The sequence below is a fragment of the Larus michahellis genome, chromosome 2 (genome assembly GCF_964199755.1).
Source record: "Larus michahellis chromosome 2, bLarMic1.1, whole genome shotgun sequence".
NCBI lineage: Eukaryota > Metazoa > Chordata > Aves > Charadriiformes > Laridae > Larus > Larus michahellis.
Genome location: NC_133897.1, coordinates 59,114,192 through 59,129,192, shown reverse-complemented (window position 1 = coordinate 59,129,192; position 15,001 = coordinate 59,114,192). Strand labels below are relative to the sequence as shown.

General features: G+C 40.2%; 1 protein-coding gene across 2 annotated transcripts in view; it reads left to right on the top strand.

Annotated features, from left to right (window-relative positions):
• TPK1 (thiamin pyrophosphokinase 1) overlaps positions 1-15,001 on the top strand; it is a 307,503-nt gene that overhangs the window by 110,805 nt on the left and 181,697 nt on the right. For both annotated transcript variants that reach the window (XM_074575637.1, XM_074575638.1), the window contains one exon: positions 10,562-10,631. In XM_074575637.1, coding sequence (XP_074431738.1) covers positions 10,562-10,631 — 70 coding nt within the window. The remainder of the gene's footprint in view (positions 1-10,561; positions 10,632-15,001) is intronic.

Below are 15,001 nucleotides of genomic sequence, written 5' to 3'. Positions count from 1 at the left end.
TGGTGATTATTTCTTTTGAAAATGTTATCTCCCACCTTTTATACTATTTTTAAAATGCAAATATCATATTTTGTCCTTTATTATGCGTTTTTCTACTCTTTTTTTCATATGAATAACAACAGAAATGTAATGTTTGACAAAAGTATACTGTAGATCTGATCTGTTCTGTCTTGTGTGTTAACTTGTACTAGCTGACCTTCTTTCTTGCCTGTTGGAAAATTTAGCAAAAAGTGCGTGCCCTAGCAAGAATATTATTTCAATTTTAGATTTATTTTGAGTAGCAAGATTTTTGGGATCCGAGATTAGCCCTGGTGCAGGTAGCTAAAAATCTTCTTTTCCTCAAAGGAGCACTACATCGTAATATCAAAATTGTGTTCAGGTTTGTCCATAGAGCTGTATTTGCAAGAGACGCAAATCCACTGCTTCCATGAAAACGTTGTGGTTTAAACTGGTACAAACGCCAGTGTGTGTGCACTTGTAGCGATTCCAAATATGAAATAAAGCAGCTAAGATCAAGTCTACTTGACAGCTAATGTGATATTTCCAGTTTCCCGGGGAAACTTCCTCAGTCCAAATGTCCAAATCCGAGAGTTAAGAGAAGGGAAAAGACATAAGGGTCAGTCAGATGCAAAGGGGTGAAACTGTCATAAATGAAGTAACGATATTACGTGCTCCCAGTGTTTTAGACAAGTAAATCAAGATTGGCACTAGCATAATTTCAGTGTTTTATAGTATTCACTTAATTTGGTATAGTTTCAGATGATGCGCTCATTTCTCATATTAAATTGGTTTATGGTGCCTTTAAAGAATGCCCCATAAAACCTTTTTATTTTTTGTTGTTCAGATGGAATTATTTTTTTTTTACCATTTCTCCTGATGCTATTTTAATAGTTTACTAATATTATTGTTTGCTTGAAAATCTATTGAAAAGTTTATCTGCTTAGACTAGGGGAAATGATCTATACACAAGATTATGTAGCATGAACATAGGATAGCTGTATATTATCAAGATATTAGAAAATACATTATAAAAAGCAGTTCCACATGCATTAGGAAATTGTATTTGCCATCTTAACTTTTCCTTCTCTGGTTTCTTGTTTGTCCCTCTTTTTGATACATATTTCCAGACAACTTTTAGACTACTCTTTTGAATAGTTTAAATAATTTTTCAAGAAGGTGTTGGTGCAAGTTTGATTGGTTCAGAAATTTATAGAATTATAGAATTGTTAGGGTTGGAAGGGACCTTAAAGATCATCCAGTTCCAACCCCCCTGCCTTGGGCAGGGACACCTCCCACTAGATCAGGTTGCTCAGAGCCCCATCCAGCCTGGCCTTAAAAACTTCCAGGGATGGGGCTTCCACCACCTCTCTGGGCAACCTGTTCCAGTATCTCACCACCCTCATGGTGAAGAACTTCTTCCTAACATCCAGTCTGAATCGTCCCATCTCTAGTTCTAATCCATTGCCTCTAGTCCTACCATTACCTGACATTCCAAAAAGTCCCTCACGAGCTTTCTTGGAGGCCCCCTTAAGATATTGGTAGGCCACTATAAGGTCTCCTCGGAGCCTTCTTTTCTCCAGACTGAACAACCCCAACTCTCTCAGTCTGTCCCATTGTAATGTTCCAGTTGTCTTTTAGCAAAATTGGAGTTTCTGACTTGAGTCCTGAACATGAGTTCTGAAATTTCCTTGATGCACAAAAGGTTTTGTTAGCCTATGATATAAAATGGTCATGTGAAAATCTATTCTGGGCTGCTAAAGAACGATGTGTGTTGTAGTAGCATGAGATTTAATATATTTTGTGCTATTTAAAATAAGTGTGTGATTAATTTTCTGATGAGTTGCAGACTACCGCAAATCCAATTTAGGCAAACAAAATTTGGAATATAAATGTGTTAGCTGAAAATATTTAATCATAGACATGAATATGAACTTATCATACTCATTGCTTTACACTTGCAGGTTGGCTTGAATTATTAATGCATATTGTTCAGGGGAGACCGAAGAGACAATAGCACTGGCTCTGGCTGTGATGAGGAACGTAGTCTCGCTGATGGCCAGTAGCAGTAGGAGATTATTTTCCTTCTTTGCCTTGACCCAGCTGATCACCCTTTCCTGCATGCTGCCCTCCTGCCTGCCCCACGTTCTGCGCGCCGTGGGGTAGGGGGCAGTGATTGCGTGCAGGTTGCTACTGCTGGCAGTGGAGCAGCAACACCAAATCAAAAAAAGAGAGGGATTTTTTTCTCTTTGCAGTTAGATCTTTTGTGCAAATGTGTATGTTTTAATGCTAATAAAGGTGTGGGGTTTTTTAAATTTTTTTTTTTGGGGGGGGTCAGCTTATTCCATGGAAGAATAGTGAGCTTGCTGCTAAGGTTTGCCTGATAACAACACTGACTGGCAATTAAAATTGCTGGCAGTTGGGGTATTCCATCATGTTTGTCGCTGTTTATCTTCCTTGTGTCAGAAATCAATGTTGCAGCAATGGCAAATATGAAATGAAGAAATAAAAAGTTGCAATCAAAGCTTGAAGTCGGTGCACGTTACACTGAATTATTAAACAATATAATTTAAAACCTTCAGAAATAAAATTGATGTTGAAGCCTCTCCATTTCACTGGATAATCAGGTAATGGAAGCAGAAAAAAGCTAGCTGCACATTCTTTCAGTTACTTTACCTTCAATTATATTTTGATGTATGTGTTTGTTTTAGGTGTAGGACGCCGGTAGACGGGTTATAGTAAAGTTCTGTTGGTGAAGCGCGTTGTACTTACGAAGCAATGAAAAGATGGTATTTGAAAGGCAACCTGATGGGATGTATTACGAAGGGTAGCCAGCGTGGTGTCTGTAGGGGTTTGGCGTTTGAGACGGTGGATCCTTTATCAGCGATCAGGGGTTACATAGCCAATGTTTGGATGAGAGATTTCAGTTACCAACTGGACGTCCTTTGGGGAAGAGCCTTGTGAATCTGCAGGGAATTCCTGGTGTCAGAGACCAGACTTCAATAAGATGCAAATATATGATTGTAGAGAGCTTGGATGCCTTCTCACTGCGGAAAATACAGGATTTAAGGCACCAGTAGGATCTCCCACTTATGTTTCAGCAGCTTGTTCGGTTTGTGAGGATCTTTGATTTGACAAATTATTCTTTAAATGCACTTAAATAGTTTATCAGGAAAAAAGTCAGGATTAACATTATGCGCTTTAGTGCATTTTTCCTTTTTTTTTTTTTTTTTTTTATGTGTGTGCGTGCCTTAATCAGTGTTTTTTGCTGTTACCTGGTAATAATAGATGTGTGCTCAGGGCAAAAAGAAAAGCTGATTAAATGTTACAGTATTGCTTTAGCTGTCATTTGTCAAACAGAGAGCAAAAAAAAAAAAAAAAGGAGGAAATGAAAAGAATAAATAAACTTCTCGATTCTTCCCCCGGTGGCATCAAGCCACATAGCCTTGTCATGAAAAGGTCGCTTAGATTTTAGTCAAAATGATGGCAGCAAGTGCTTTGTTTTATGTTTGGGCACCTTCCTCCTGCTTTTTGCTGTGACACGGCGCGGGGCTGCTCCTGCTTGCTGGGCCCGTTACAGCAACGGGCGTAAGGCAGCGTGCGAGTACCAGAGCTCCCGGGTTTGACAGAATGGGAGAAGAATGACAGGAAAGAGAAGAGAAAATCATAGCCTAAGTGAGGGTTGTGGGAATATTAAATCTAACACCTGACAAGAGATTACTCCAAACCCAGCAGCCTTGAATATGAATCACTGTAATGAACTCTGCGTGGAAGTGTACCTGAAGACAGTCCAGAAACTCAGTCTAGTGAAAACACAGTTGCTCTCCTGCCTCTGACAGCACATTACTCCTACTGTATTTACTGATACTCAGGTTTTTGTGCTTGCGGTTGTGTTTTGTGGTACTTAAGAATTTGTGTTTAAAAGGGTTGCTCTATTCTGTTATTTCTTTTATCCCCCCCCCCCCTTTTTTTTTTTCCAAAATGAGCATTGAGATTTTAAATGTTCTAGGATTTTGTTTTGATGATTGTGTAACTTAGTTTTTGGCTGAACTTCAGGGGAGGTTTTTGTCTGTGGGAGAAATTATTTAATTTTTCCTTTGTTTCATTTCTGTGTGAACTTTTTAGGAAGTCATGTGACCTGTGTGGCGCTTGCTTGATACTGAGTCAATGCACTGAGAAAAGAATAGTGTTTCCTAATTCATCAGCACCTCGGTTCCTTCCTTATATTCTTATATTTAGCTGTGTAATGAATCCTGCCTCTGTTTAGGTTAGAACTCTGTGACATTTACAGCTCAAAGTGGAGTGATTAAAGAAACACAGCAGTTTTGTAGCAAACACATAATTACCTTACTGGGCATACAGTAGTTTTTCATCTGAGATCCATAATCCAGTCTGTAGGGAAGCAGGCTGCCAGCTCCGGTGTTGGTGATCCTTTTACTTGAGGACTCCTGGGCTTTTGTATGTTCTTTGTGTGATACAGATGGTATAGAAGTTGGGGTAGCTGATGGGCCTTTCTCGGGTACGCAGGCAGTTTAAGAATAGCAGGCAGCATTTGTAAAACTAAAACTTGCTTCTGGGCTGGAAGTATGCGCGTAAAATTGCACGTCACCACGGGCAGAAAAAAGAGCGAAAAGGAGGAATCTGGGGTGAAATTCCTAAGAACTGTCTCAATCCTAGAAGGTGCTGAGTACTCCTGCCGAAGGCTGACTGCTCTCTGCTGCTGCTGATTACGGTAGCACGAATGTGCAACTATAACAGCAGCTCCGAAAGCACTTGCGTGTCTCTCGAGTTCCATTTGGAACCACAGAATATCCTGAGAGCAGGTGACGTTCTCCATCATGCTTGTTTAAAGCCCTGTGCACTGATGCAAATTTTAAATAGCAGTGATAAGAGCGAAGCCTTTTCGGTTTTAAAGAAATTAAGGATAGGCCTATTTTAAATGGTTAAAAAGCCTCTTAGCAAGACCAGGGTCCAACAGCCAAGCGGAAAACTATTATGGACTGACAGGTGATTTGCTAAACAGAGCCGCAGATGGACCAGAAGAGGGATGTCTGCGGTGTACTGTGTTTGGTATGTAACAGCAGTTGCATAGTCCTGATAACACAGGGAGAAACACATGGGTGGGAGGGAATAGTTTGAAATGCAAATATATCCCCTTGCTGGCAATCTGCGGCCACACAAAGCCATGGATTTGTTAAACATGTTTTTGCAGTTTCTGCAGGACAAGGAGAAAAAGAGAAAGCACATAAATACAGATTATGTGTGTTGTTGCTCGTAACTGATATTTTTTATTAATGCTGAGACAAAAAACGTGTTAGCCAAATGTATCGAGCAAACCGAGCAATTTTCTGCATATCTACCATATATTATCACTTACACATTGCTACCAGCGCTCCAAGTCATTAATTAAGCAGGGTTCTCTTATGTGTAGATTATGCTGGCAGGTTAATTACGGTTACCAGGTTACTGAATCAATAAATGAACGAGGGAAACATACTGCATACCTAGAAGAAGTTGTGTAAAATTAGAACAGGAACAGAGGGGATACACTAAGGCAGTTTAAGGGGAGATATCATATATTTGAATTTAGGCAAAAACGTGGATTAGTTTCAGGATCTGTTTGAAAAAGTAAAAAAACATATTTTAAATGCTAATTGCAAGGAATAATAGAATAGGAATAATAAAGTTATGGTGTTTTTCCCCCAGGTTTTTGTACTCTGTATATTTTTATGCCCTCATCTTACTCACTCTGCAAGAGTTGCATCTGTTCTGTAGAGTCTTTTCCCTTGCCTGAACTTGCAGGGCTATTGAAGGTGTGATAAAATACTTGATTTCTTCTACAAAAAGCTTCAGGATTAGTTAGCTCGGAGCCAAGACCTTCCTTTTTTGTGTTTGAGATGCTGTTCATATCCTGTCTTGTAGTGACAGGACATTATTTATATTTCCCAAAAGAGTAAATATAGATATTTATACAGTTATTTATATTTACCAAAATATTAACTATAAATATAGTATAAATTGTTTCCATTATTTTTGTTGTGCTAGAATAAATTTTGTAAAAACATATTCGCTAATAATTAGCCCTAAAATTGACCTCTTAACTACAGTCACTAAAGGGAAATAGTTCGGTGGTTCCTAGCAGAAAAGACACCATTTAAAATGAAGGACGTTACTCAGAAAGTCTTTGGTTTCTCCATTCACATTGCCTATGGGAAACTCAGAGATACCATGGGTTGATAATATGCTCTTGACGTAACTCTTCCTCAGCACAGGTGGAGCTAAAGGGTATTTACTGTTGCCGTAATTTCAAATACTGCTGGACTGATCATAATGCTGCTCCCAGTGCAGTAACTTGGGTAGCAATTATTGGCAGTGGCATTGAGTTCCCCCTTCTCCACTCTTCCCCTAAGCAGCACAATGAAACGGTTGATTTTTCGGTTCTCTCTCTGTTCCCTGGTTCACTGAATGGCACTGGAGTGATATCAGAAAGGAATCTGACAGATAGAAAAGGTGGTAATTTGACAGACGGAGCTGTTGATGAGGAGCGGAGCTTAACACAGAATATTCAGGTAGGAGAAATTGTGCTTTGTGGTAACGCCAAGGAGTGCAGGTTCACACACTGAGCTAGTGCTGCGGCGCACTTGCACCCTCGTGCTCCTAGTGTCATCTCTTCTGATAACAAAAGCATGAAACGGTACCTTTGGCCTCTCCATCTGAGCAAGCTGGCCAAGGGCACAGGTCTCCTCTGCTTCCAGTTGTGCTGGTTGAAAAAAGCTGCTGTTCCCAATTGCACATCACAGAGTCTTTGCTGGAGGTGTTGGTCCTCCTTGACCCATCAGAGCTCAGTGAGCTACTTGGACGACCATTCCTTAGTCTGGCTCATCTCATGGAGGCAGGATTAGCAAAAAGCCTGTAGATAATGTCTATGTTGACTTTGTTCTTTCTGACTTACTTACACAAGCTAGAGACTAGTTCCATGTGCACCGCACCCGGCAAATTTGAGGGGTCCCCAATAATGGGACAGAAGAGAAGGTGTGTGCCAGACCTTCTTGTGTTCTGGCTGACCATTTAAGATATTTGTCCCTCCACAAGTCCTGACGTGCATTTTGGTCGCTCTGGAAGGTAACTTGCCTTTCACCCACGTGTGAGCATTAACATTTCATCTCTCTGTGTCACTTTTCACCTTTTCATTTGTTTTTTTTAATCTGTTTAAATCGTAAACTTCTTGGAAGAATGTATCTCTCTCTCTTCGCTATGCCGAGCAAAACAAAGCCCCAGCCTTGTTCAGTCCTTCAGTTTCTGCTGAAATAATTAATGAGGTTTTGTGTGAGCTGTTGCAAAGTGCCTAGAGACTGCTAGATTTGCCTACGCAGTTGCCATGCTGCAACTTGGCCAAATTGTTGTTTGTAAAGCAATTTTGTCTCTAATATAAAAGGCACTGTATAAAATCAGTTTCTATTATCTTTTCATAGAGAATTTTCCATCTGAACTGTAAGCTTAGAATTGCTGACTATCTCCTTAAACACTTCCAGACAATAATGATACATGTTCTTCCAGGTAATATATATCATTACTTTTTATCAAGGAAGGCTTTGTTCATAGCTGTAGAAATAATATGATTCACTGGCCTCCAGCCAATGAGTTAATTACCTGCTAGTTACTTAAAGCACCTGGGGCTTTGGTTCATTCCAATATAAGTTATTAGCTTGCCAGTAAAGGATCAGTACCTCATAAATAGTTTCTCTAAATAACTTTACGATGTAGCTGGAGTTAAAATTTTTAAAAATTATTATTTATTTTTATTTATAAGAATAAATATGTGAGGGATAGCTTTAAATTGCAGTGATATAAGGCAACTATTTTGTTTTGAGACATCAGATAGTAACTCCCTATTGAAGACTGGTTTGTTCTGTAATACTTACTCAGTTTGTTTTGTTTGTTTCAGTTACGTGCTTTTAAAATAATAAAATCACCTGGAGTAGTAGACCAGTCTTAACTTGTGGTAAATCCATCGAGATAATTTACAACAGTTAAGGCTCTGGCTGTCTTAAAGTAATTGAGACAGATAATTATCTCTCTTTTTCTGTATCTCATCCCTTCTTTTTTTCCCCAGAAGTCATAAGCCACCTATATGTTCAAAATGTGTGGGAATAGATGTAACAATCACTGTTCTCAGAAGGATAATGCTGGGGCTGTCTTTGGCCAGGGAAGCACCCGTTCTGTACCTGAAGTTAGAAAATAATTTTTCTGCAGCATTCTTACGGTTTTGGTTATAAAGAGTGTCTCAACTGATGAATTGGTTTCGTAGCTCAAGGGGAGAGAAAGGATTCTGTAACCGCCTAGGTCCTAGGCCTTGCTTAGATGCCTTATATCTGCTAAATAAACCGATGTCCCAGATAGCTAATTTAAGGACAGATATTACACGCTCTTCTTGCAATGGACCATTACTAAATTCTGTGTGAGCTGAACTCCCTGAGAGACCTTAACAAATATGCCCAGGCGAAAGGAATTACATTAATCCAGTTTCAGCTGTAACCTCAAGTGAGAGGAGAAGTTAAAAGCTTCCAGTCAAACCCAGGCTGGGGCAAAGGATGTTCTTCGTGATGTTTATATTCATCAGGATAGGTGAGGAACGTAACAAGAGCCTGAAGCAGTGAATCGCCATTGTATGGTGGCTGGCCAGCTACCATAATTTAGAAATAAGATTTGTCAGGATCAAATCTACTTGACCTTGGCTCGTTCATATTGGTTGGGATGGTGGCTGGAAGGAGTGGGCAAAGTAGGATAAGGAGACAGAGAAGAGCACGGTCTGCACAAGAAGGCTGAGAGAGGTCATGCTTACCACAGTGGGTACGGTAACGCTATGGGCAAGAGGGAAGAGGGGTCACTGGAGCAGGAGCAATGCTAGAAGAGATACAGAGGAGTGCAACGCTAGTTCTCCTGCCCTGCGCGTTCTTGCAGCCTGCAGGTAAAAAGCTGCTGCACCCAAAGCTACCTGTGATGAGCTGGTAGCTTTTGTGCTGCCCTGATTTCTTTTTTTCCAAAAAGCCTCAGCTGAGGTCGCATGGTACTACGCGGTGGATATACCCATATAGAACATTCCCTGTGGTAGGAGTTGAGCAGCCAAATAAGAAAGAATGCCTTAAAGATGAGAGCAGATATAGAGATGAACTTTGTTGTCCCAGTTTGTACAGGCTGGCTGAGTTGAAGGCTAAGCTAGGGGGAGAGGCGGATTGCCCACCTAATGAGTGCGAAGAGGAAAAATGTACGTTTGTGTCACTGCTGAGAGGTGGTTCTGACTGAGAAATAAACACCAAAGCAAAGAGGCTTTAGCTGAAAATTGGATTCTCAGCAGCAGGAAGTGCCTGATCTGATTGTTTATATCTTTTTTCCAAAACTTGGTCAGGCTGTTCCTTTTCTTTGTCTCTCCTCTTTTTTCCTTTCCCCTCCTCCCCCCAATCCTATTGACTTTCAGCCCTCTCCAGTCGGTCTCTCTTTGCCCACAGACCTGGAAGGAACACTCTGCTCTAGTGTAGAAGTGACAACTTCTTTTATCTTGCATGCTGCGGTTATCTGACTCGTGCATCTCAGAGCAAAACTGATAAAGACTGCTAAGACAAGATGGTCATTTTCAATCTCTAATACAGCCTATCATATTCTAAAAATCTCATGAAAGAACTGTGTGTTAGTTAAATGATGATTAATAGGGATGGTTATAATAAAATACCAATTTATATCTGATTTTGTGATAACAGTGTTAGTCTTTTTTCTCCGACTAAAGTCTGTATAAACAAAGGAATCAAAAGAGAACAGCATATCTGTGCTTGTTTAAATCAATTGAAATTAGCGACATTGTGGCCTTTGCGGTCCCCAAGTTATGTGGAAGCACTGACAATTATTGTGGTTTTGTTCCTCTTGTACCAGGATAGGTCAAGATTTAAAACCAAGACCTAACCCACCTGCTTTGTATCAGATGATTCAAACAGTCTGTGGAACAGTATAGAAACTGTAGTAGAGTTATCATTTTTGTCATTTTTGTGTCATGGGGGGGGAAGAGAAAACAGATATTCTCATGCCTCACTGTGTTGTTGGTTTTTTTTCTCTCCCAGTTTTTTTATGCATCTCATTATAGAGCCACCATTGTGAACTTTTTGGCTGGCTGAGAAGATTGCTAGGTTTAAGGTGCAAGTTCCCACTTGTTCAGACGAGTACTTGCCCATATGTGGAGGGTGGACTCTTTTCAGGTTTTGAATACTTGCTCCCCGTGTAGTTTAAGCTGACTGGCCAGTAGGTTAGGATGGATAGAAATAAGCTATTTGGAAAGTACAGTGACACAGTCAGATGAAGATTGGCACTAGTCTGATAAAAACAGTTCAAATGTCTGTATAGAAAAACAAGGGAAGTAGTCAAGTATAGGAAGCTAAAAGCCATATGCGATCTCTAGTTTATTCCCTATACTGCAATGAACACTTGAGTTTACACAGAAATGTCAGTAATGGAGTAACTGGTTGTGGTGTTTGGTTTATAATGCCAATACGCTGATGTTCTGTTTCTTCACTTGCAGCTGCGCTGAGAGCTTGTGCTGACGGAGGTGCCAATCGTCTCTATCACTTCACAGAAGGAAGCCAGGACAGGTACGGTAACAATACACTCGAAGTCATTGAAATCATCTCTTCTTAATGAAAGTAAAGTATGGAGGAACAAGATCTGTTCAGTTACTGAAGTAGCTGCCTGCTCTGTGCATGGTATTTAATGAACTGTGGCAGGTATGATGATGTATTATTCATGTTACCTTTAGTTTTTATTCCCAGCTACAATTTTTAAAAACACACAGGTAGCCTGAAATACCTTTTTTTTTTTTCCTTTAAGCGCGCTGGTCTTTTTTGCTCTTGAAAGCTTTGCTCTCGGTCTGTCTTATTTTATGCATCCCTAAAGCTAGGCCTTTGATGCAGCCTCTGAAAAAACTAGCTGTGGCCCTAGCAAGGGTTGAGTAGAGGAACATCTGATGCCTCTCACCAGGAGCTGAAACAAAGTATGTCCTCTTCATTCCTCTTGTGAGGCCTTAGAAGAAATCTGTTTGCTTTGTGAAGTGAGATAGGTAATAAAATAGGAAGTCTACTTTTCTTTCTGACTTATTTCTAAGTTAGCGTCAGGGCATCATACGTGACCAAAGGCAAGTACGGTGGTTATGTATAAATGTATATGCTAGGTGAGGAAATACGACTGGAAAGAGAATATGTCCTTGTTTTCTTTAATGGTATTTAAAATTGTAAAATATCCCAGGTTTCTGCATTGAAGTGGTTTCTCATTTTTGTAGAGGAAACATGGAACGCTGTACAATCTGCAGTAACTAGAGATCCTCTGTGCTTGTCTTTAGGACTTTCAGTTATTTTGAGCAAGAATTAATGAATAAATAGCTTAATAAAAGCAAATAAATGCTTTTAAACCCTGACTATTGAGGTGAAGAATGAGACAGGTATTTGGTAGAACTTACAAACTTCTAAACAATTTTGTTCATACCGCAAAATCTGATACATATTTTGCGTTTCATCTCATGGCAAGTGTATGACAGAGGCCAGGGGAAGCTTGGTTTCTTCCTGTCCTTCAAAGTAAAGACCAGAGTTAGAAAGAAAGACTGTAGTCTTAAAGTAAAAGTTAACTTAATTTTTTTTCCTTTGTCACCTGTGAGAATTTTGATGGCTGAGATCTACAACTGCTGAAACTGGGACTGGAGTCTGTCAAGCACTACTAACTGTTGCAGAAGTATTCCTTCTGTAATTTTCTATTTCTCTTCTCCTAGTAGTTGCTCACAGAGCCATGCATAACTTAACCTTGAATTCAAACAGAAATCTGTTTGACTTGCAGTAAGCAGTTATCTTTGATAATGGTGATGCTTTACAAAGAACAACATTTTAGAGCTCCCGTTTTGCCTTCTCCTGTAACCCATTCATCTCTTCTGCATGCCTTTATGTTCACATTAAATAAATATAATTCAGGGGAAAATGGATGATTATACCTTGACTGAATAGTTCTTTTAGTCTTACATGCTTGGCCCTTGGAGTATTCTTTTTCTCTATCTTTCTTCTTCTTCTTCTCATCTTAATTGCTTTGGGTAGATATATTTTACCTTCAAAGTGATTCTTTTGAAACAAAAAAAAGACCTGCATAATTTTGATTTTTGTCTTTTAAAAAATCATTCTGCTGGAAAGAATATTCATTTACTTCTCTGAAGTATTTTCCCTTAAATTCCCTGTCCAATGTTGTTAAAGAGCTGTCTGCTCAGACTCTACTGACATGCTAATAATTTTTTTTAATGCTATCTTAACCTTCTGTTTAAAACTCTATTTTATTCAAAGCCCAGCTTGCTAATTGTGTTGTATCAAAACGTAAAAACTACAGTCCTTTAATTCTAGAGAGATTATTATACCCAAGAGATATAAATAAAGAACTTGATTGATATTTTGGGCTTTATTCTCAGTGAGACCAAAGTGTCTTTCTGCAGCTCTGTCAGTGTGAAGAATCTTTTAGAATGGGCATAAGTTATAACACTCTGGGAAAAGGACAGTTTGCAACATGGGATTGTTATAGGCCTGCCTTCCTTTGGAGATAAGTGAAGTAGTAGTTGCTATTTTGAAGGGTCCATTTCCAAATCCTAGAAAAATATAGGGCTAGAAATGACCTCAAGAGTTCCATCCTTCTTTCCCTCTGCTTTAAGGTGAAGACACAGAATCGCAGAAAGTTTTGAGTTGGAAGGGACCTTAAAGATCATCTAGTTCCAACCCCCCTGCCATGGGCAGGAACACCTCCCACTAGATCAGGCTGCTCAAAGCCCCATCCAGCCTGGCCTTGAACACTTCCAGGGATGGGGCATCCACAGCTTCCCTGGGCAACCTGTTCCAGTGCCTCACCACCCTCACAGGAAAGAATTTCTCCCTAATATCTAATCTAGATCTACCCTCTTTCAGCTTGAAACCGTTACCCCATGTCCTATCATTGCACTCCCTGATAAAGAGTCCCTCCCCATCCTTTCTGTAGGCCCCCTTTAGGTACTGTAAGGCTGCTCTAAGGTCTCCCCGGAGCCTTCTCTTCTCCAGGCTGAACAACCCCAACTCTCTCAGCCTGTCCTCATAGGAGAGGTGCTCCAGCCCCCTGATCATTTTTGTGGCCCTCCATTGGACCCGTTCCAACAGGTCCATGTCCTTCAAGACAAACCCATCTGTTCCGTTCCTGATGCATACCTAGTTAGCTGGTTCTTGGAAATCTCCAAGTAGGAGCCCCCCCCCCCCCCCCCCACCACATCCAGCTTCCTCTGCTTTGGCTAAAATATGCCCGGCTTGTTTGGTCTGTCTTTATTGGTCATCCTTTCTTATTGCTCTTATTCGCCTCTCTTCAGTTAGTTCACATCTATCTTAAAGTGCTGTGGCTGAAGCGAGGCAAGAAGCTCTGCAGGAGACTTACCGAGTGATGAACAATTCTTTAACGTGCTTCTCATGTTAAGTCGGCCTGTGCTGTTGAATGAAAGCAGCAAGAGCAGATGCAAGGGCCCTCCATTTCCTGCCTCCATCGGTTTCCTCTTTTCTCCACCACTGTCTTGACTTGACTTGACATGTTTCTGGGCTTGAGTGGTTCACCTTTTCCCATCAAGCAAAGGAAGCTCTCACCTTCCTCTCTACAGCACTGGTGCAGGCTGGCTTAGCAGCATGACTTCAGGTCATGAGATTAACACAGGTAAGACGTTATGCGTCTTCATCTGTGTTTGTGGTGTCATTTTTATGATGTGTTTTTTTGGTTTCCCCCTCAGTTTCTCTAAAAACTAGCAAAACAAATCTGAATTGCAGTTATTCTTGTTTAAAAACAAGTAAACAAATCAACCCAAGAAAACCTTCATTTTTGTGACTACTAGTGAGGAGAAATCATGGTGTTTTTTTCAATGATGTGTTGAAGCAAATTACCTTCTAGAGCAGGAGGGGTAGGAAGAGTAACAAAAGGGGCAGGATAACTTTTCCATGCAGAGGCCCGTCCTTGGGACATGTCAGTGTTGGAGACAGAGGAAAGGCAGGTGGGAAGAAGGGACAGACTCGTGTGCTCTGTTGCTTTTCTTTCTCTGGCTCTACAGCCCTGAAAAGCTATTTTCCTTAGACTATATTTTTTCTTTGTAAACAACAGTTCCCACTTAGAAATACAGATTACTGCTAAACCGTTCTTGATTGCTAAACATTTGCAGCTAATCAGAGTTAAAGGTGAGTTAGCGATCTTCATGGGTTTTTTGCTCTGCCTTATTCTGTCTGCGTTGCCTATCCTGTTGTGTATTTCCCCTGACTCGCTATGAAGCACTGTTATCCACTTCAGAGTTAGGTTGTTGCTTTTCTGTATCACACTACACAACTTCTTTCTCAACACCTTCTGATTAAATTTGAAGGCATCGATTAACCTGTGTGTCACTGGCTTTAGGGTACATGAAGGTGAAGTTGAATCCAAAACTATCATCGTATTGGCACCTGTAAAAACAATCATTATTACTTGTGTCTCAGATGCTGTTTTCTGGAGAGATGTGAAATCCATTGTGTACTCGGGTTGTGCAACGTGAAGAGCTTCAGGTCAAAGAGGGAAGTGATGTGCTGTATAAGAGGAAGGAAAATCCTATCATAAAAAATACTGGCTTTCTGGGGTTCTGTTTACTATTTCAGTATATCAGGCTTACTGGATGTCATGAGATGGGTTGCCTACAATCACTAAGAACATCACTCGCTACATATCCAGTTTCTTTCTGTGAACTGCATAAAGTATAAGAGTAGCAGTGAAACTGAGAAATGGTTGTGTATTTTGATGTAGCATTTTCTACATGTAAAACGTGTGTGAGGTGAACTTAGGTGATGCACAAAAATTCACTTGCTACTATATAATTCTTCTCAGAACTAGACATGCAGGGACGCAGCTCCAAGAAGTTCTACGTGTGTGTTTGAACAAATTTTGTAAACAGTTGATGTATCTGCTAAATTTCAAG